General features: G+C 40.6%; 1 protein-coding gene across 5 annotated transcripts in view; it reads right to left on the bottom strand.

Annotated features, from left to right (window-relative positions):
- Window positions 1-10,075: 10,075 nt before the first annotated feature.
- Window positions 10,076-22,934, bottom strand: part of csmd3b (CUB and Sushi multiple domains 3b) — a 297,260-nt gene continuing 284,401 nt past the window's right edge. For all 5 annotated transcript variants that reach the window (XM_068575849.1, XM_068575850.1, XM_068575851.1 and 2 more), the window contains exons 64-72: window positions 22,134-22,207; window positions 20,866-20,977; window positions 20,584-20,763; window positions 18,891-18,950; window positions 17,468-17,626; window positions 16,427-16,563; window positions 16,132-16,219; window positions 15,250-15,385; window positions 10,076-14,666 (exon numbers count right to left, since the gene is read on the bottom strand). In XM_068575849.1, the coding sequence (XP_068431950.1) occupies window positions 14,507-14,666; window positions 15,250-15,385; window positions 16,132-16,219; window positions 16,427-16,563; window positions 17,468-17,626; window positions 18,891-18,950; window positions 20,584-20,763; window positions 20,866-20,977; window positions 22,134-22,207 (1,106 nt within the window). In that variant the 3' untranslated portion in view covers window positions 10,076-14,506. The remainder of the gene's footprint in view (window positions 14,667-15,249; window positions 15,386-16,131; window positions 16,220-16,426; window positions 16,564-17,467; window positions 17,627-18,890; window positions 18,951-20,583; window positions 20,764-20,865; window positions 20,978-22,133; window positions 22,208-22,934) is intronic.

Here is a 22,934-nt window from a genome sequence, read left to right as displayed (position 1 = left end):
GAGGGGCTGTACCTTCAACTGAGTAGTTTGTTGTCATAAAGACTCTCTAATAATCATATTCACACAGGTAGGTCATCTTGTTTCATGGGGGTTTTATAACGTCTATATGACGTTGACAGGTATTCAGTATTTCAGTACACTACGCACTTGAATTGCAATGAAAATGTTAACTTTAAGTCTAAATAAATAGCTTTTTATGCAACCTATAAACCTCATTATCTAGTAATCAATCTTAAAATATCCTGTTTTGTTGAATTGCATTAAATGTCACACATGCATGTAAACCCCCATCCCCAAAAAACAAAGACCATGTGGTTGCAGCATGCCCTGTTTGTGTTTTATAATTATTATAAACCTATATAATAAACACAAGATGCAAATACATCCCGATGCAGTTTGCATCAAATTGCTCGCTTTTACACCAAAGAGGTCAAACGTTGTTCACACCACCGCCAGAAGCTCTGAGATAACTTTTATTTCCTTTTTGTTTTGAGTTGGAAGTATATGTTCGAGTAAGAAGGAAACGACTGTCGGAGAAGCGGCACAACCAGTCCATCGTCTGAAGTCCATATAATTCCTGAAGAGAGAATCTTTTCTTCAATTTAAATTTGCCAGTCCTCCACTTTCTGATGTCTTTGACAATAAAGCATTTTCATTTGCAAACGTCTTTGTTCTCTTTCCACTGATGTTTTGCTGATTTTCTTCTGCGGACAGCAGTTTTGTCAGGAAAGTGCAAAATGGGCGACACCCATTAAACACTCACTTTTCCCAAATGTTCCTCCATAGTTTTTTTTGAATAGACTACAGGAGTAAACACGTGTGAGGCGTCGACTGAAGACTGGCTCCATTCACTGCGAGACCGTAAGCTACAAAGTAATAGTATTGATTTGTTTCTGTTCATTTTGTTTTAATGCAACCTAATTAGTGCTTCCCAGCTTGCTACTTGCTGAAATGACACAACATTATGACAGGCAGTACTGAGCAGCAACTACACATGACTTGTGTGTTCAAAACAGTGTAGCTGCAGGAGGCGACGCCAGACCATAAATGTCACTCTGCTCACTGTGGTCTGGTAAGACTCAACCGGCATTAACTCGCGTGAGGGCTGTTAATGGCGGCAAACCAAAAGTACACTGCAGATGATTGGATCAGAGTTCGAGTAGGTTTGCCGCAGGAGTCCGTGTTACCGGCGCTTCACCTCGTTTCGGCCTGCAAACGGCCCGCGCCGTCATTTTGATTTTGTTTCCCCCCAAGATGAAGAAAAAAAACATTTTGCTCATTTTCACCGAAGCCTGGTCGAGCCCACGTTCATCAAGTGCAAAAAGTAAATTACTCCGCATGCTATCTGGGCTTTTAAAAACGGAAAGTGTCTGCGTCGTACTACAAGACGGAAGAGAACATTACATCACAAACAACCAATCCATGTTTAAAATGGCAGGAGGAGAGATAGTAACGGTCTCTTATACAATGTTTTCACTGCAACATTAATATATAAGAGATATGCTGTAGTCTAAGCAGTGTATAATACATTATTAAACTATGAATGTCAAGATGTATTTTAATCAATAAAAATAGAATCTTGTATTTCCTTATCAACACATTTGTCTTGTGTGTTTTATATAGACAAAAACACTGTAGCTGTCTATAATGTAAAAGGGTAACATTTATAATTTGAATATACTTTTTGAATTAGCCATACTGGGCTTTGCTGATTCTGATTGGCTAACAGTGCTGCCAATCTCCTTTTGGTGGCTAGAGCTCACTTCTATAGCCTCTAACGATTCAAAGGAGGGCACCTTCACTGAACTCAACCAATCCGTTACTGAGATCTGGTCTTGTGTAATCAATGCATCTGTGTTTTTATTTCAGGGCACGAAGCAGTATTTGGATGTATTGAACATCATCAGTGATATACGAGTGAAATATATAGTTTGATACTTGAGAAAATTAAAATGGCACACATGGAGCCAAATGGCCATTTTGGAGAGCTCGCATGAAGACTTTTACTAAAAACTCTCTCATTTCGTTCTCTTCACATATTGTGCTGTGATAAACCTGCAGCTGCATCAATCCAAGGAGACAATAATCTTAAAAGTGTTTCTTTTTTTTGAGGGGGCAAACCTAAAACCTTTTCATTTTTGCTGTGTGGCATCTTCATTTATTTACTGATATCTACACATCTGAACAAATCTTACATGCAGTCCCTTTATTATAACACCAAAAAGTATTGAAATAGCCCTTGTGGTTGCAGAGATATACTCTGTTTAGTACGGGTATGCAATTTTCAAGCGGAGGCCTAAAAATAGGTTAAACCGAAAGACACCGCAGCACTACGCCGTCCCTCTCGGCTGAGTCATATCGTGGAGACGAGCTGAGAGCCCTTGTTGCCCAAATAAAGGTATTCCGGACAGCCCTACATGTCATTTAGGTATCTAGTAAGTTGGTTGGTTGAGTTTTGTTTCAAATTCAGCTTCTGTATATTCTTATTCCCACATAAAAATGTCTATAGTGCGGAAAAAATGTGCGCATTCACACATACCAATATCTCTCTGACTTTGCTCATTTAAGGGTTGAATGATCAGTTGGCGATCCAAAGTGCGAGTGAACGGATACTTGGGAGTGAAAGAGAACTGTGGTGACAAATTCTCTCTCCTCCTCCTCCTTTTCCTCTTCCTCCTCCTCCTCACCCAGGCTTCCTATCCAGGTCAATACAAGCAGGCGCCACAGTGCAAACAGCCCAGGACACACCATGTAAAGTGACTCTGCAATCGTCCCTCTCCCCCCACCCCGGACACTATTCGCCCTTAACAACAAACATTGATTTTTTTTTTTTTTTTCCTGATGAGGATCTAGCCGGCATTTAATCTAACACTGTAGGCCCTCGCTGTAGGACATGGCTGAGCATGTCACGCTAATCGATTGGTCACAGCAACCACTGCAGGTTGAGCACTTACCTTTACCTCTATTGATAAGAAGTATCTATCTATTTATCCATCCGTCTAGCCATCTATCTCCCCGTGTGGGAAAAGCAGAGCATATATAAGAAGACAGTGTGGTTTAGCGTCTACACACAATGCAAGTTTCTCATATCCTTGATTTTTCTTATTCCAAGGGCAAAGCAGATGAGGATTACAATGTGTGCAAAAGCCTCAAAGCTAGATGATAATTTACATTTAGACACATCACTTCAAGGCACTATACATGTTTGAATAAATGCTCCATCAAGCCTCTTGAGTGGCTTATTGTTTACAGGAATCTGTCTTGACCACTGGGGCTAGAATCACAACACGGGTGGGTGTCCACCAATAATCTCTCTCTTTGTCTCCTACAAACCCCTCTTTAGGCAAGGACACTGGTTTTAAATAATGCCATATGCAAATTGTTGCATGCAATTTGCATTTTTTAATATTTCAAGCCCTGGGATTCACTGGATTCTCGAGGAACACTGATCACAGACGTATGCACCGCTGTCAGTCCTATTTCAGGATGCATATGTTTTTAACAATGACTCTGAAATGGGTATACATTTAATCATGCCCTGAGTGAATTTATCATCTGGGAATATTTTTGTTGTATAACTGCTTTTGCGGCATCCTCCGGTATTACCAAATATATGCAGCTATGAAGCTGAAGCTACAGTAACACCTTCCTCGCTGTGTCAGGAACACAAGACAACGCGTGTGGTCAGCTTCAATACAACGCTGCGCATCACTCATGAAGCCCCTCGGAAGAAAAACAACAGAACGCCGCACAATTATTTCTTAATTTACACCACGGAAACATCAAGTGAGCTGTGAACACAATGTGGCACAGCGAGAGAATGAAACGGAGGAAAGATTAATACACACACTCTATAGGTTTTGTATGCATACGCTGCGCAGAAATAATGTGTTAATATGAGACACAATGTAAATAGTCCCCACTTCACTGAAATCCTACTTGCTCAGCTTGTCATTATTCAAGCAATAACCATGTTGTGTAAAACACCACACAAACATTGTATCTAGGTCTCCCTTTTATCATGCACAGCATCTCCATCACCACCTAAATAAATAACCAACATATAGACTGCATCCCTATAGTACATCAAACACAGCCCAGATTACATGTGACAAGGCTGGCAATTAACAATTTCTCTTACTCTGAATTCAAACCATAAAAAAAGATGATCAAGGCCGGTTGATATCCAAAGACTATGCATAATTTATGTGGCTGGTACAAAATACCGTTCTGTTGCAGTTCTGTTCATTCACTCGACTGATTCATTGAAATAAAGCGTCTCAAAGGGAGAGCCGTGTAATCAAGCATAATCCCGGATTGATTTGAAAACAGTCGAAGACAGAAAGCTGGAGAAATCTGGGAAAGCTCTCTGTCACAGGAGGAAGACTGCGAGGAAGCGATCGGAAGAAGCACTTCTGAAAAGCTCTGGTTTCCAATGAGGGGATGAAAAAAAAAAAAAGCTTTGGGAAAAATTGACGGTACACAAATGAAGGGAAGGTGATGACCGTGTAATCTACACCGGCATGAGTTTTGGAGTTTCAAAGCTTCAAAGTGATTTAGCCAAATATCTGGAGAAGTACTGGTCCGTTTCATTCTCTTTGTTGAATCTTGGTACCTTATTCTGTTTAAACAGCAGTTCACAGTGATGGAAAGCATGTACAATATTTATTTATTCCGGTATTACTGAAGCTGTCTCTGGGAGAAAGAAAGCCCAGAGAGGAAGCTGAGATTATTCTAACAGGAAATACAGCAACAGCAGGCAAAGAAAGCACGGAGACTAGACAAGAGAGATATGAGAGACGACGCAAGCAGTGACGGGATAAGACATGGTTTACTTTCCTGCTGGTGTTTGAATGTATGTTGCATATGTTCAGCTGAGAGACAGAGAGAGAGAGGGAGAAACAGAGAGACAGAGAGATGATGCAATTCTTTAAATTTATTACTGTAAAAAAAATGCATTTACTAATCTCCTCCGGTGACAATTATTTATTACACATTTTTGATGAAAAAAAAAATCTGAACAAAGGGCTAAAACAAAACAACACTAACAGAATATCATCCACATCCTTTTAGTGTGTTAACCTGATCCTTCACCACCTTTCTCTCCATCAGTGCAGCGGTGGGGACACATGACGGTCTCTGGCTTTGTCTTTGTCGCAATTACGCTCTCGACACGCTCTCCTCTCCACTCACATGGCGACACGAGGGCTTCGTACACAAAAGGACCTCGCGAGGAGCTTCACTGCATCATTATCTTTCCCACGGACCCTGCAGCCTCAGCTTGTCCCAGTTTGACGAGCACACGGCCGACCGCATGTTCTTCTTTGTCCCCTCGCTGCACTGCAAAAAAAAAAACAAACGGTTTCAAACAAGGTGATACTGAATTAAGACACCGACCGATTCTTGGTAACAGACACAGACTTAATAAACTGCTTTCTCTTGTAAGCTAAATTACATTTTGATCCACATTTCCAGACAGAGTAGGAATTTGAGAAATAATGTTACAAGAAAGTAGCTAATTAAAAGAAATAACTTGTAATTCGACTCTCTTCTCTCTCTCTTCGTTGCCCCGAGAGAGAAACTCTAAAAGGCTTGCATGAAAGTTCAGCGACACTATCTGTATAGTTTTTTATGCTTTCTACTCAGGTACAATTCACTGTTCCTCAAGTAGCAAAGGCCATCAAGCTCCATCTACTGACGGCATACAGTATGGCCGATACAAACCCAACGCAAACACACATACCGAATAACGATATGGTGCATGAACATTTGGCTGGTTGTCTATTCTAGAGAAACAATTAGGTTTTCGTATTCAAGAGGTATCCATGTTTTACTCATGCAAAAATACCTGCTAGTGTCTACATCATCCATCTCTTTGATTAAAAAACATTTACAAAAGAAAACATATTAAAGCAACCATACTTCGATTTCTTTCGTATCTATAACTCATGTTTCACATTTTCTGAAGTAACACTGACATAATCGGGCTTGTCCTTTGCAAACTTTATTGTTTTCAGATCATCCACAATACTAAATTCTCAATGTCATTGTTGGTTTGACAGTTTTTACACATTTTCCTTTGGACATTCAAAAGTAATAAATAGATTTGTGAGATTTGGATCATGACGTATTTACAATTCAACCCACATCTTAAAGACAAAACGTTTGGTTACTTAACAGCATTTACCTTTGAGAGCACTGGCAGAGCAGTTCAAAGGTCGGCTGGCGCCACCTACTGCTCTCACATGGCCAATACAACCAAATGCATTTCAAGGACGAGTTGAGACCCTTTCTATGCTACAGCCACCACAACACGGAAATTGTGGACTCTAAAATGTGCTCAGCAAAATAAGCACTGACCTAAACCTAACATGAGAGACGTATGTACATTACAGCTGTATGAATATGATTTAAATACATTAAATAAGTGGTGCATGGAGCCTATTTCTGAAAGCAACTGATTACTGACTATCCTACTCGTGGTCTTTCATGGTTTCAGAGGTCCTCTGTCTCTGCAGATCACAACCAGCGCAGTGAGGTCAAAGATAATCGAGGGCAATCGCTCACATCAAACACTGCATGTATTACCAAGAGCGTGTTGTTTTTTTCTTTCAACTTTCTTCTAAGTTTCTAATCAATTTGATGATGAAAAACTTGTTTCCTTATATGTGGAGCAGATCATAGAAAACAAGCTGGATTGCCCCAGTTGGACACAGGGATGAAGTGTTGATCTACATCCAAGCTCTGGCAAAACTACATCGTCAATTAATTATTGAAAAAACGAGTCATCAAAAACTAAAACAATGAAACACGTTTAGATTGGAGATCATGCTTTCGTTCATCGACTCCATTTCCTGCTGTCAAGAGGGAGAAAAGAAATGTATACATGCTGTCAAACGCATGCATTGTGCAGGCTGAGGTGCTCAAACAGTTTTCAAGTCATTTGCTACCATCTAGTGGCCATGCATGGTAACTGACATATCAGGCAAAAAGTATACCAAACGTTTAAACAACTGACTGTTTATGAAATGCTGTCTTAATTTAGATCACTGTGCAGGACTGTGAGCCCCAATAAAACACCTGCAAATAACAAGAAAAGACATATTACAAATATAATATTTTTTTGGATTTATTTGTATGAATACCTCTATGTTATTGTTTAGATTACTATTGTATGTTTTCAGAAATCAGCTAATGGAGATCCTTTAATAAACTTGACTAAAAGTGTCAAGTGTCCCACGCCTTCCTGATGATGAAATGCTGGGTTCAAAATACTATTGGTAAAGTTTTTCATTAAACAGTCCAGTGCAAATATGAAAGACATTGTAACAAAGACAGTGAATTGTAATCAGTGAGTATTTTATTGTCCTAATGAGTCACGTGTGTTTGGTCTTGAGGAGAAGTATCAGGTGAAATATTTAAATTCTGATGCTGGTGGGACTCAAACCCACAACCTTTGAATGCGTCTTTATTTACTATGCTAGATAAGCCTATCCTTTGACAATGAGACACAACACACTCCCTGCAGTTCTGCACTCACTCAAAGTCTCATAATTACCCAGGTATTTTTGGATTCATCTAATAAAACATGCAGATCAATCTACCAGGTCCCTACTGTCGACGTGCAACTTGTGTAAGTGCCTAAGAGTGATAGAAAGAGGCAAACGTCTTTCATTCAGACCTATATATTCATGAATTTACAGCACTCTTTACTCCTCAGTGTCAGCACTGCTCCACTTTTCTGTTTAAAAGGCAAATGTAAATGTAGCTCAGCCAAAGAGATTGATGCATTAATCAGTCTAGCTCTATTTATAGTAAAAAGTGTATTAAAAGCATTATACAAATTCATGTTTGGTACAAAAAAAGTTTAATTTTTAAACTGTAACAAGTACATTTCTTAAGGGCTCTGTTTAAAATGATTAAACACGTTAGACTAATTTGATGAACAGAACTTGAACTTTGTAAATTAAAACAGGACGGCTGTCTTCAAAGGAAAAATGACAAAGTGGATGAGGGGAAGCCGTGTGCGAGTGCAATGTGATTATCTGGGTAAAAGCTCCATGTAATAGTTGTGCTATATATTTAAACAGGTCGAGACGGTTTACTTTACTGAAGGCTTGAAGGGGCCTGCTTCCTTTCTGAAATATGTGTCCTAACACCTACCAACCTGTAAAGAGATGTACACTAAATAATAAGTGAAATATAAAAAAATATATATATGTGAGCAATTTACCTCACAAAAAGTCTAATTTACTTCCATTGACCTACATTCAGTTTCTCATACAAGTTATTGTGCAGCCAGTTAACCTGTCCCCTCGTTAGCACCTGTTCATCACTGCTATCAGTGCTATCACCGCTATCAGTCCTATCAGTGCTATCAGTGCTATCACCTCCATCAGTCCTATCAGTGCTATCTGTGCTATCACCGCTATTACCGCTATCAGTCCTATCAGTGCTATCACCACTCTCAGTCCTATCAGTGCTATCAGTGCTATTATCGCTATCAGTGCTATCAGTCCTATCAGTGCTATCACCGCTATTGGCTGAGACCGTTAACGCTCTGCTAATTAGTACAGTGAATACAAAAAAAAATGTAACAAAGACTATATAGCAAAAACAACACGAACCGTGGGGAAAAACCTAATTAAAGAAAGCAACTGTAACACAAAATAGAAGCCACGGTGTGACAGGTAGCAAAACTTAGCTAGAGAGAAAAGTACCCACAACTTTAAGTCCACTCGACAGCGTGCTCGGCCAGCTCGAGGTGACGTTAGCTGATAACTTTTATGTTTGCAGTTGTTCTTGCTTGCAGTCCGAAGTCGCTTTGGCGGCGGCTTTAGGTTCTCTTAATTATTATTAATAAGAGTGGAAATTATAGGTCCTGTGTACTTTTACTCTGTCCTCCTGTCTGGGCCTGCTTATATGGAGAGTGTGTGCATGCGTGTGTGTGTGTGTGTGTGTGTGTGTGTGTGTGTGTGTAAGATGTGTGTGTGTGTGATGTGTTGTTTAGTGTGTAAGTTTTTTGGAAGAGAGAGAAGCTTTTGATGATGATATTGAGGAAGAGGTTTCAGAATGTGAGGATCACATTTATAAAAATGCAAAACTCTGAGAGGGACTTTGAAGAAGAGGATGATTTATCAGGTAGTTCCAAATTGAAACAGAGGACATAACTTCACCTCTACTACTGGGTCTATATCTAAATTTAGCTGTATTATCAGCAATAAGTACCTGTAACACTCGGAGCAGCTCTCTCATTTCAGTCGACATCTCTGCAACAAAATACATACATCATTTTTTGCCACAGTTTCTTCTTCGCATTCTGTTGATAATATTAGTTGATATTTTTTTCTTTGTGTTCTGAAGTAAAACTCTGGCCACATCTCAGACATTGCATTGTGTAAAGACAGCTCCTGCATGAACGGGGCCGATGTTTACATCACCCAGCTCCCTTTGATTCCTACAGTATCACCACTTCAATGTGGTTCTGTCTATTAATATAAAGTGGATGACTGTAAGTATTATTGATGGTTTTGTACTACAAAATAACTCCAGACGTGCACTTCTAAGCTGTAAAAAATGCTAAAGTTGGTAATATCACCTGTAATAACTCAGCATTTTGCTTTTTCTATTACCTGCTTCTGCTGCAGAAAGTAACACCAGCAGTCAAAGGTGCAGTAGAAAAAAATAGTGTTGCATTCCCAGTGATAAGGAGTTTCACTCTGAATGAATGGAATAAGTTTATAGAGTTCATCTCAAGGTGAGATAGCTACACTACAGTTATATATATATTTCTATATACTTTGTGTCTGCAGTATTCCCCTTCAAGGCTCTCCCTGAAACTAGTTTTCCAGTCACAGATTTTGAGTTCCACATAACAAGACTTAATATATAATCTGTGGCTGTACTGCAGTGAACATTCCTCATAAAAGACAATCAGCTGTTGTATACGGTTTTGTTTGCCTGTCATAAATCAGTTGGAGTTATTAGAGTGGTTATGTCGTGTCCTTTTGCAGAGTCATCGGAAGTGCAAAGAGAGCAAAGACAGACAGGTTTTTTACAAAAGCAATTAGCCTTTTTTAATCTTACATTGCATTGAAAATTTACATAATAGATTCATACATTTTACAAATAATTTCATCATAAAAATATATTTCTGTACAAAACACTTTTTTATTCTATATTTCATCTTTTTTTTTTCTTCCCAAATGGTGAATATTTCCAATGTCCCCAGGCAGGAACAGCTTTAAGTCTTTCAAATCACATGGGTCTTATTGCGGTCAGTCAGTAGGAAAAGCTTGTGGCAAAATAGACTGAAGCTTAGAAAAAAATGACTTCTGATGAAGGGGAGCGCTTGAGCAGGTGTGAGCGTGTATGTTTGAAAGAGCGTGTGTGTGTGTGTGTGTGTGTGTGTGTGTGTAGATGACGGGGAGGGTCCCATGGTTTTTGGTAGGCACTGTGTCAGATCCATACCGAAAAAAACAACAACAGCGTCGACATCAACAGCAGCAACAATCAATCCAAACTGTAATAAGAAACAATGTCACCATAGCAATGAATTACAGGACAGTTGCAGCCGTGATAAACAAGGAAGCCTCAGCTACCACCGCTTTTAAATCAGGAATGAATTTGAAAAGGAGTCGGCTGGTTGCAGCCTGTGGTCACACAGCGGGGGTTCTAAAAGCAAAGTCGATGTTTTTGCTCACCCTGACACCCAAACTCATTAAAAACCACCGATATTCATCATGTGTGGGGCCAAAACTCACCTACTTTAGTTTTAAACCTTTAAACCAGGCTCTTCAAAACAAGTATATATATATATAGAGAGAGAGAGAGATTTTTTTTTCTTCCTGAAATGTGCACCAAAGCTGAAAAACAGGGACCCATGCTCATTGATGGGGACTAATTAATAAAGGTATGGTACATGGTGCATTCTCAGGACCAGCTCTTATAATATGACATCACTATATGGATGCTTTGCATGGCTTCACATAAAATCAAGCAACTTCTCTTCACCCTGCGGCGCTTCGCTCACGTCACATGAAACGACCAGGAACGCCAACGTGAACAACAGCGGCCTCCGGTGGTCACGCAGGTGAATACAGTGAAGGCTGCCAGCAGAGTTTCAGAGAGTTCGGCGGTGGATCAGATGTGAAGAAGATTAGCTACCAGCCAAGCAACACTGAGCAAAGATTATAAGGCTATATTTTCATGAAATAAAAAGAAGCAAAAGCGAGGGGACATATTGAATCTCAGTGGCCTCGGTTATGTGTATGGATTTACTTAATTGTCGACGTGAAATCCTAAAATCTTCTCCCAAATGTGACCGTCCGCTTCAGTGTTTCTGAAATAAATGACATTCAAGGCCTTTTAGCTTTTGTACACAAGCAACACACTGTGAGTAAAATCTACTGTGCAATACTTAGGAATTGCCAAAGGTAGTATAAACTGTTTGTTTTTTTAACAACTAAAATTAAAGGATTAAAAATAACGTGCGACGATTAATCATGAATGTGTATTTTGGTACAAGGACACATTAAGTCTTCTCAGAAAACCCCTAAAACAGAATTAATTTGGACCTCAGACATTTCAGTATTGATTTTCGAGACATCTTTAACACAGGGAGAACCAAGACTTTACAGAGATTTTGTAAACAAACAAGGTTAAAACCTGTATACTTCGCAAAAAAAAAAGAGATAATAATTGTAGTAATAGTTCACAAACTAACCCATTAAAAACATCCAAAAATGTGTGATGAAAAACTACAAACATGAACTGATACGCACATTTTCTACATGGGTGGAAACATCTTGTACATACACCATCGTCCACAAACTACATGTTGGGCAGTTCACAATCAGTTACTATTATTATTATTATTATGAGTATTGTTTTCACCGTGTGTTTCCTCTCTTTCGAGGCCTTGTGAGAGACTTCAGCTGGAGTCAGAACTAGATAAGATGTGTAATCAACCAGTGGGTTGAATTTGACGACATCTCTGAGTTTTGATGTGCAAATGTCTGTGGCTTCATGTCACCGGTTATGAAAACAGAGCCGTTATTCCAGCAGATCATTAAAATGTTGTCCGTGTCACAACGGTTACATTTAAAGGGGCGAAACAAATGGCCGGATCACAAACTACACGTGATGACACGTCAACTTTAAAGAGCAGGACTGTTGCTGGCGAAGCTTGCGTCTCTACAGTAACGACGACAACAATACCACTGACACTCGTGGAAAGACGGTGATAGTGAGAGGAACTTCACGTTACACAGGATATGAAAATAAACCAACGTCCATGTCAGAAAGGAAAAACACTGTGTGTGGCTTCTGTGAACAGCACATAGTTGTAGTATCTTTTATTCTGATCTTTCTTTTTTGTTCTCGCTAAAAACTCTCTGCTGTAATCCCTCTTTCTCCTTCAGCTCCCTCCCCTCCCCCCCCCAGTGGTAAATATATAGCACAAAAATATAGGTGGTGAATGCTCCCGAATATATATGCAATAGATTTACAGATCAGAAGATTCTGCAGCAATAACAAAGAAAGAAGATAAGCACTCGCAGAGTGCAGAATTACAGTGGAACCGGGTCCACGGTCGCAGGGCTACGACCCCGCTAGTCTTTCTTTGAGCCCGTCTGTCAACGTCTGTCTGTGTCGATCGGCCTGTCTGTCCGTCTATAAACCTGCTAATCCGAGTTTACGCCTTAAATCTGTCTGTGGAGGAATGGACGGAGGTCTGCAACAGTCTTAAGACCCTGCGTGTCTTGAACCTGTCTGTCTCCCTGTCGGTCTCGACACCATCTGTCTCTCTGTCGACAGATTTTTGTTGGCGTGCGTACCCCGTCATCTCCTCGGTCTGTCGTTCCTCCCGTCGGGTTCTCTCTAACCTTTCTACCTGTCCCTGTGTTCGTCCATTTCTCAGCGGGGAGACAGGTGGTGCTCCTGTAAAATGTGCTTTAGTGCCAGAGTTTTCTCTGTTTCTCAAAGTCTTTGTTAGTCAATCAGAGTCCTCTGTGTCCATTCAGTGCCTTTCTCATCAGAATCCATTTAAATTCACAGCATCAGGATCATGTTTCCTCAAGGCCATATTCTGTCTGATCTGATTCATTATGGAGAGGGAAAGATTGACCTTTCTCAGCGGTTGATTTCAGGTTAGACAGTGTCTGATTGGCTGTTATGATTCGAAGATCCTGTCTTTTCTCTTGATGACTCCTTTGCTCTTCTTCCAGTTCAGTTTGTGGTTGTCTCCGTCTCCTCTTATTCACTGGATATGAAGGAGCAATTCATCCATTAGATGAGTCAGTCTCTTCTCATCGGTTCTATTAGTGCTAGGTCCCCCTTACACTCTTTTTAGTTTTGCTTTGCTCTAATCCAAGTTCAGTTAGGATTATAGCTCCGTCTCCAGGGCTGTCCTTATCCTTTGCTTCAAAGTTTTAAAAAGCAGAGTTTTTAAAGCAACTTTTGCTACCGTCTGCTAGCATTAGCCGTTTTAGAGTCCACTTTAAACGAAAAAAAGACAAGAGACTGGTAACACAAGCCTCTGGTTGCCAAAGAGACAGGAGGTTGTCCTGTTTGTTTGCTCGGGCGTTGTGTTCAGAGGCTCCTGTTCCCAACTAGTCGGCGTGGTTCACTGATGCTCTGCTGGTGACAGCGGCTTTCACTGTCAGATCTAAAAAAAACGGTTTCTTTGCTTCACAGTGTCACATTTTCCCATCTGAGGCCATTTTGCTTCTGTGTTCCTCACAGTGAGGATTTGTTCACTACAGAGGAGGAGACAAGGCGGTACGAATGAAATCAACCCATTTTTGTAGTGCAGTTTATCTCCGTGATGTATAACCCTGGCCAGAGCGCTGATGATGTCCTCTCGAGGACTAACGGTCACAGAGCGGCGAGCGGGTCCGTCTCTCCAAAGCTCTGTGTGTTTTATGAAACTCAGCGTTGGGTTACGGTGACATATCATGATAACCGACGAGCAGGTCATGGCTTAATCATTACTATTGGTGTTAGACAGAGGGACTGGGGTTAAATAAGAGGTCGAAGTAAAATGGCCGTTTTCTGGTTAAGAATCAAATTATAAACTCTCCATGACCAGCCGAGTCTCGGGGTTAGAGATGGATAATAGCCGGTTTCGTTTTTCCGTTGGGCCGCATCCATTTCTGTCTCTTGATGGCACATCTCACTGTGAGTTCACACTGGCTGTGTCGCATCCGTCAAAGGCAGCCGTCATTTTGTGGTCACGTTTGTTTTCGATTCCATGTGTGGATACAAAATGCTGTAAAAGAAAGGAGCCAGCGCTGCCTTTTGGTTTCAAGTGAACGGTGTTCCCTCTGCTTGGGGAGCTCAGGATTCTGAACTGGGACTGAAGGTATTTTGTAATGTATAGGCGACCGCCTTGCTGACGATGTTTCGGTCTGCGTCGAAGCACACGGCCTTCCCCTCCACAGCCTCACACCAATTGTGGTCCCATTGGATATCTAAGTCATTAAGTTTAAGAGAGGATAATCAATCCTCAGACCATGGTGCAGACAGTATTTAGATTCGGATCGAATCTAACAGCCTTCCCCTCCACAGCCTTGGCGTTGGTGTTGTACATGGGGTTCTCAAAGGCAGCCTGGCCGTTGTTGTTTTCATGGACTGAGCAGCCTGTGTACTGTGTTTTTGGTGTGGTTCTGTGGAAAAGCAAAAAAAAAAAAACAGGAAAAAAAGAATACACCATTAGTGTGATAACATTGTTCTAATTGCCTACTAATATTAACATAACTGGGTAGCTAGTGGACGACTGAATGCAGTCTTGGGAGAAGAAGCATAGTAAACAAGCTTTAAGAAGGATTAGACAGAGTGTTGGGCTTTGTAGGAAGCCTAGAGAGATTCCAATCAGCCCATCCAAAACTAATTCCGTCAGCAAGCTTTTCCTTAAGATATTAACAGCAGAACATAAGTTATTTGCATCTGTTAACAATGCGAACACCAGTCAATTGTGCTTAAATCACATCTCTGAAAAATCCAATTTTACACCTCCTCAACAGAATTGTTTTGCAGTGCAGTTTGACTATCTCTCAGCACCTCAACAACCGAACCACTGAAGCAGCGACTGTTTTCATGAATCAGGCCGCTTCTTTAAATGTTAACAATGCCTTACAACATTTTTTGAATGACAATAATACAAAAACGGATGTGAAGTAACAATGCTGTGACAAGAACATATTATTTTCTCCCCCTGAAATTTAAAAGAAAAACACTTAAAGCAGATACCTTTGTTTGTAGAGATAGAAGCCGAAGCCAGTGAATATGAGAGCAAAGAAAGGCACCAGAATAGCGATAGCCACAGAGCTGCTGTTGGTTCCAAGCTGAGGTGGTGGGGAGTTCTGACTCTCTGACATATTCAGACCTGTGACATACAAGAAAATGCATGACCATTATCCACACGATTGGACAGGATGGCACGATAACACCAAGAGTGACTGCTTGAACATAATCAGAACAGTGATTCTGTTCTCTAAAAAAAGGATTTTTGTCAGTGTTGTTCCACATATGGAATGAAGTATTCCTCCAGTGGCTGCACTTTATATTGTTGTAGTAGTACGGTACAGTATGTATGACATCTGTGGCAGGGATTCTGGTAACTGTCAAAGCCTATGCGTGATTGGCATTTCTCAGCTGCAAGTGACATCTTGTCAACAGTGGATGCTGGAAGATTGTTTTTATTTATTTTTTTACACTTGCAGGATGTCCATGGACTGGAGAAGGGGTCAGCTCTTATTAAATCTGTTGTTATCCCCAATGTATTTAGTTTTTGGGGCAGTCTGTTATGGCATCGCTGCAGATGAGTTACTGATAACTTCAAGTGAAGGACTGCGTTCAAGTCTATTTGATGGAGATGGAAGTTGTTTTAGGATGGAGGTTAATGGAGTTCAGTCCTTGTAAGATGACAGCTTTTGCGTTTGGTGCGAATGAGTCCACTGCAGGGCTGACTCAACGTGAGCAATAAGGTCACCGTTGCCAGCAAAGAGAAGCTCCCTCATCACTTCTTCCATTAGTGAGGTTCTTCCAAGGAGTTCATCAGATTTGTCCAATTATCATTTATAGTCCAAATTGACTTTTGTGATGCTGTTGCTTAACCTGAGAGAGAATTACCCAGTCGTTGCAGTCCAAACTGTCCGTAGTCTTTTCCCTGAATGAAACCCTGGAATACGTAACTAGAACCATCCGGCTCTGCTGATACCTGGAAAAGAAAGACGAGTGGGAAACATGAGCAGTGAGACATGAGCAGTGAGATGTCTCACTGGGACTTTTTGAGAATGTTCGTACACTAACTTTTGTCTTGTACTTTTAATTAACGACGATGTGAAGAATTTCTTATGTCACAATTTGTTTTAACCCCTCTAAATTAACTGAATTTAATTAAGTTGACTGCTACACTGAGACTTACAAATCCATCCATGGTCCAGGAGTCATCTATGATTTTGGCTGGAGTGATGGCTGAATCTTTGAGCTGGTTTCCCTGGTTCGCGTAGTTCACCTGGTACATCAGCAGTGACAGCCTGGCCTCGGAAGCCTTATACACTCCTACAGAGAACAGCATAAACAACTGGTTTACAATATAACAGCGTGTACACATCATGTCCAATTGGATATTGTAAAGACAAAAACATTTAAAAAAAGAAAGAATACAACTGGGAGACAGCTGAATTTTGACAGCATGTTAGTTTAAAATAGTTCAAACATGTGTTGTAATTTTGTCTTTGGGTACATCTCGGCTCGCCGTTTCCCTCTGGTTCTCATCTTCATGCTCTGCTTAGTTGATCTAAGATTAATTTTGTCTTCTCATTTTTCCCTCAGAAAGAAAGCAAATAGATGTATTCCTTTACAGTGCTTATAAAGTAAACTTGACGTCTTAAGAAAAATCCTAAGAGGAAAAGTATTCAAGGTTGAAGCAACTGGGCTCTGGCCTTGTGGTCCCTGCGTGAGCACAGCTTTAGTCGTTATTGATCGATAGTGAAGCTGCTCCTTTAAGCCAGAGGATGCATGTTAAGAGTCTGGTACTGTAGCCGTTTGGTTTTGAGCTGTGCTCTCCGCTAACTCCAGGAACCAATTCTAGCTTCAACAGGATTTGTGTTTTAATAGGGTCTTAACCCCCTGCTGACACTGTTGTATGGCCCTCGGAGGTCTGTGTGAGTTCGTGGAGGGGGGGGTAAGAGATACAGTCGCCACAATAAAAAGCAGCTTGTTAGTTCTAGGAATAAAGTAGTGAAATCCAGACCTCGAAAGGAATGATTCAAAGAGTAGATGTGTTAACGATAGGAGCTCCACGTTCTACACAATAGCTGTGTGTTTTATTCATCACCTATGGATACTTTATGACGTGCTGAACCAAAGCTTTAACACACTGTGCAGTATGATTAAGACATGCTCGGTCGTGTCCCATATACTGTACCGGAGGGGATAGTTAATCATCCATATTCAAACATGCCTGATAGGAGCAGCTCCATGTTGCCGTTGCTAAGGGAGACGTTGACTCTCCCTGTTGTGGAGTTGAAACTGGTGATGCTCAGCGTCATCGGCTGCTTCCTCCCACGGTAATTATAGGAGCCTTTCCATATGTAGTTAGGGGCGAAGACATCATCCGGAACTATAGAACGAAATAGAAAAGAACAGAAGAGAACAACGGATCAGAATACAATAGAATAGAACGGATTGCAATAGAACAAATGAGAATATAATAGAACAGATTAGAATAGAATAAAACATCAGATTTGTTTAGAATAGAGTAGAATATAATGGAGTAGAGTAGAATATAATGGAATAGAGTTGAATAAAACAGAATAGACTATAACATTGCAGAACGGAAAACCACAGAACAGATTAAAATATAAAAGTAAAGAAAAGAAAGAAATTAAAAGTAATAACATGAAATCAAATGGAAAATATTAGAACAGAATCAGATTAAAACATAACTTAGGTTAGAATAGAAAATTAAAAACAGAATAGACCCAAAATAAATTGAAGAGAACAGATAAGAAAATAAGAGGACAGAGTAGAAAAAATAAAACAAATTGATAATGATAGAAAATATATTATTTTTATGTGAAAAACAAAGTGTCGACTGATCAATAGTCACACGTCTGTACGTACACAAGATGAAAACAAGCATAAGTGTGCTTGTGGAAGAAAAGTGTGCTTTTCTTCCACAGTGTGGAAGAAAAGCAGAAACAATGAAAGCAATAACAATGTAAACAAGAGAGATTACAAAACGGAAAGAAACCAAACAAAAAAACATACATAACTATCAGTGAGGTCTTACATGTTATGTAGTTTAGTGAAATCAAATAAACACGTTGCGGAAACATACACGTTTGTATATTGTATATGTTCCTCGTTTATATTACATACAGCACATGTGTAAATACATCTAAGGTTGCACCCTATGTTCATGTTTGTTAGATACAGTAATTAATACCTGGCTGGAGGCAGAATCTTTTATGAGATTCAAAGGCTGCTCCCTGTTTTGATAATTACAGGAACTCGTGCATACAGTATCTATGGGAAGTCTTTCATGTGCAGTGAGAAGCAAAGAGTTATTTAATTACAACAGAATAGGAGAGATAACAACGGAGCCGATCAGGAAAATAGAGAACTGAATGAAAAGGCAGCACAGAGAGAAGGAGATAATCACTGTAGTTTATTCACCTTTCTTTATGTGGTGAGGACAAATATATTATTCAGAACTATGACGGAAAGTGCAATAAAATCGACAAAAACACGAGAAGAACACGGTGGACGAGAGCAGAGCGGAGCCGAATTTATTAAACTATAGTAGACAAGACCAAACGAAAGCTTACCAAAATAGAATATAGAAATAGAGTCTAGACTAGACACAGAATGACAGGACTGACCGTTTAGCTTGGGGCTGGGAGTTCCTGTTGCCGGTTTCACCGGTTTCTTCTTCTCTCCAGCTACTCACACACAAGAGAGACAGAGGGAGAAATATGATGTGTCATTAAAACATACAAACAGAATGTGGGGACAAAGTATGAGAAGGAATTAAAAGCTTCCGGTTTGCCTCTCGTTTACTTCAGAGGTCCATCAGCTGATGTCCTAATGCACTAGGTTTACGCAAGGGAGAGTGCACGTGGCATCACCAACACAGAACGCAGGGTTGGTCACTTTTAGTCACACATGCGCATAGAGCGACAAGTGTGTTGAAAAGGGTCATCCAAAATAAACCTCTTTAATGGGCTATTTGTAGACAATGCAAATAGAGTTCGTGACCAATAATTGTCGCACATATTGGATCCTTTTAAAAGTGGCCTTAAGACACTTTGGGTTTTGACCATTCCGGGAAGCTTCTAAAATCACTTTAAGATGCAGCCATTGTTGCCAACAAGTAAAGGCAAGCAAAGGGAGGGGGTATTTGTCCTAGAATCTCAAATTGGATCAGAGAGTGCTCCAATTTTAAAGTCTACCTCGGGGCAAAAGGGTGACGGCCTTCGTCGAACAATTTTAAAGTTGAAGCTTGCAGTTATTCCTCGCACCAAGGTGGGTGGTAACATTTCTTGATGAATAAGACCAAAGCTCAAGCATTTCTAATGTGCAAACCAGATACACAAATTGGCACATGCGCCTTGTGCCATTTGCAATAGTGATGATGAAAGTTTCTTTGCTACAACAGAAGAGCTACGAAATGGAACTTGTGCTGGGATTGTTTTTTGTCGGCAACAATTTTCAAGATGACGACGGCACCTTCAATCTCCACTTTCAAGCCAAAGTGGGCGAGAAGTCCTTAAGGTGCTCAGAATGGTGGGAATTGAAACATCTACAATTCCATTTGTCGCTGGGCAAACTCCATCTGCTGATTGTGTGACACGATTGAAAGCTCCAGAACAGCCACTAAAAAGACATTATGGTGAGATTGTTTTGGCAAGTATGGATGAGGTTTAAGTACTCCCTAATGCTGAGTATTCTCTGTGAGGTTTTATACACTCAGACAAAAGGTCAATCAGTCACAATCCAATCTTTCCAAGCCAAATTCCTTGCATATCTAAACGCACTTGGCAATGAACCAATTTGAATTTAGCTGACATCCACATTACAAGAAGCCACTGCTGCCAGACTGGTATAAAAGAAAACAACAATACAAATCAACAAAGACCTGGTCATTTCGTCAGGGTTGACATACAGATCATATGTAAGTCAAAAGATAAAACCCAAGTTCTAGAATAAGCCATTATAAACTGGGATTTTATGTCTGTAAACATGATACTGTGCACACATTTTGGTAATTTCATGATCACATGGAATACCCCAATAGGTATATGTTTGGCAGGTCGCAGTGGACCTGGGAGGACCCGCTCAGAAAGATCTAATGAAGGATGAAACACCATGGGATATTGTTTTATCTTTTTTTTTTTTTTTTAACTGCCTGACCAGAAACTAGCACACCAGGAAATCTAACTCTACAGCAGATGGCCAGTTTACCCCAGTATGACTGCTGACAAAGTGTCCACTCTCAACACTCCTACCTGTTCACTCATTTTCTTTCTGGACACGATCTTCCATCAAAAGCACAAGAAGCTTCTTTTTTTTTACCTCGACAAATAGGCGTCTTTCCTGTCCAAGTGCCGTCACTCTTGCACACTCTGTGTTCGGAACCGCCCGCCAGAAAGAAGCCATGCTGACAGCTGTACACCAACGTGTAGCCAAAACCAGGCAGATCCATCCCCACCACGTCCACATGGAGCGGGCTCTCTGGCTGCTTACAGGCATGGGCTGGATGGTGAAGGAGAAGAGTGTGCACGTCAGTTAGAGTCCAACAGGCAGAAGATGGATGGGCGGGAAGGTTAACAAGATGACTGGATGTATGTTCCCTACGTATGCACTCAGGTTGTGCTCCGCTCCAGGTCAGATCAGGCTGGCAGGTTCTAGAGGAAGAGCCCTGAATCAAGTGACCCGGCTGGCACTGAAATGACACTACGTTTCCCACCTGCAGAGAGGGAGGACGAGACAGAAGCACACACACACACACACACACACACATAACAAGAGTTTACATTTTCGAGTAAGGAATGCTTCACATATGCCATTTAGGACAGTCATTAAAACAGTTGTACATGTTTTGATCTTACAAACAATAAAATGTTCGTTCAAAATTACATAATATGTCTTGTATATTTATTTTGAGCATTTGATACCACTCACCAAATTCCTAAAATATGTCAGACATCGAGATTATGACAATGCAACTGCAAATGCACGTAACAGCACACTAAAACGTTTTGAATAGAAATAGTGGATAAAATCAGCAGAAGTTGTTCTGCCCATGAATGTATTCCATGTTCGGCCAAAGCTAATATGAGATTCCAGCGGTTTGAGTGGTTATCAAATGGTTATCTTCCAACATGACCATGACTTTAGTGACTTTGCCTCTTTGTTTCAAGTGTTTCCTATTGAGCCACAGTGGGTGGGGTACTCCCTGGTATTTGAATGTGGGTTCGCTAACAGCACACAGCAGCGGCACTAAGCCAACACACCCTGACGAAGATGTCCTCTTGATTTGACCGGAGATCTGAAGCTTTGGCTCAACGGTGGAATGCATTCTTGCACAAAACAAGAACTGTGATATCTTTTATGGAGAAGTAAACAAAGGATTATGGCGGTTATAGCTCTTTTAGTATAGCCACTTAATAAATTATTCGTATTGTATTAGGATTAAAATCAAGGGAGGAAACGTCAAAGTCATTCTCGTATCCTGATGGCCTTTGTTTTTTTTTCTTCATGAGTTTTATTTTACCACCTCTTGCGAAGGTGACTATGGCATATAGTGGTAGCTTATCTCTTTAATATTTCTAGTTGTATACGGTCATTCTGGGAATTATTTTTATATTGTATAAAAATAAATGCCTTATTAATAATAATAACATATTCAATTGTCCAAGTTGAACTTTTTTAAAGGTCTATTCTTATCTGACCAATAGTTTTCAAAGTATTTTTCTTCGTCTGTCTCGCACCTTCCTTCCCTTTGTAATTAGATAGATTGTTATGCTCCATTTTACCTATTAAAGGAGCCGCGATGAAAGCTCCTGTGAGTTCACTACTTGTGCAGGAAGCTGGATAGAGTTATTTCAGACGGATATTTTTACCTTGAACCCGTAGGTCCGGTTTAAGGAGCCGTAGCGTGGCGTTCCCGGGTTATCACAGCTGGTCTTGGTCGGTTCTGGAACGAACAGCACAAGCATGGAAGTTATTGCCGATGAAATCGTAAAGAACGATACATTAGCAGTAGCATTGTATGTCCTCCCTCAACTGTCCTCGCCTCTCCTCTGTTGTCATGGTAACAGCAGGGTATAGATTGCAGCAGGACAGCAGGGGGCAGTAGTGCTGTATCAGAAAACGAAGCTTTCAGAGTATGTGTGTGCATGCGTGTGTCGTTGTGTGTGTGTGTTTGTGTGGGGTATAGGTACATCAGCATGTAGAGCACATCCTGACGCAGAGCTCTATTCAATACAGCTTCCGAAATGACAGATTCACTCACCCCCTCTCCCTTACTCTCCCTTCTTGTACCTCTCTAACTGCCCCCTCTCTCTGCTGTCTCCCACTTCCTCTCTTTCTCTAACTGCTCCCTGCTCTCTTCTCTTTCTCCATGTCACCGTATTTCTCTCTGCCCACACGCCCGCCTCCCCCTTCGTCTGTCTTATTTAAAGAGCAGGCTGCTTCGGCTCAAAACTCATTCTGCTTCGGTCATAGTTAAACACATCACACGCCAACACACAGCTGCCCTTCCCACACCAATAAATCACCAACATTACATTCTCACTTCCCTTCCATCACAGAAAAAAAACAAAACACTGAGATGTTTGTGCGCATGCTGGTGTTTGTTTCAAAGCCTTAAGAAACGTCACATATAGAAAAGTTCTACGACTTTTCAGTAGTTATAGATTAAG

The sequence above is a fragment of the Clinocottus analis genome, unplaced genomic scaffold (assembly GCF_023055335.1).
Source record: "Clinocottus analis isolate CAN_PGR_092001 unplaced genomic scaffold, fCliAna1.0.p SCAF_14, whole genome shotgun sequence".
Taxonomy (NCBI): domain Eukaryota; kingdom Metazoa; phylum Chordata; class Actinopteri; order Perciformes; family Cottidae; genus Clinocottus; species Clinocottus analis.
This window is presented reverse-complemented; position numbering and strand designations above follow the sequence as displayed.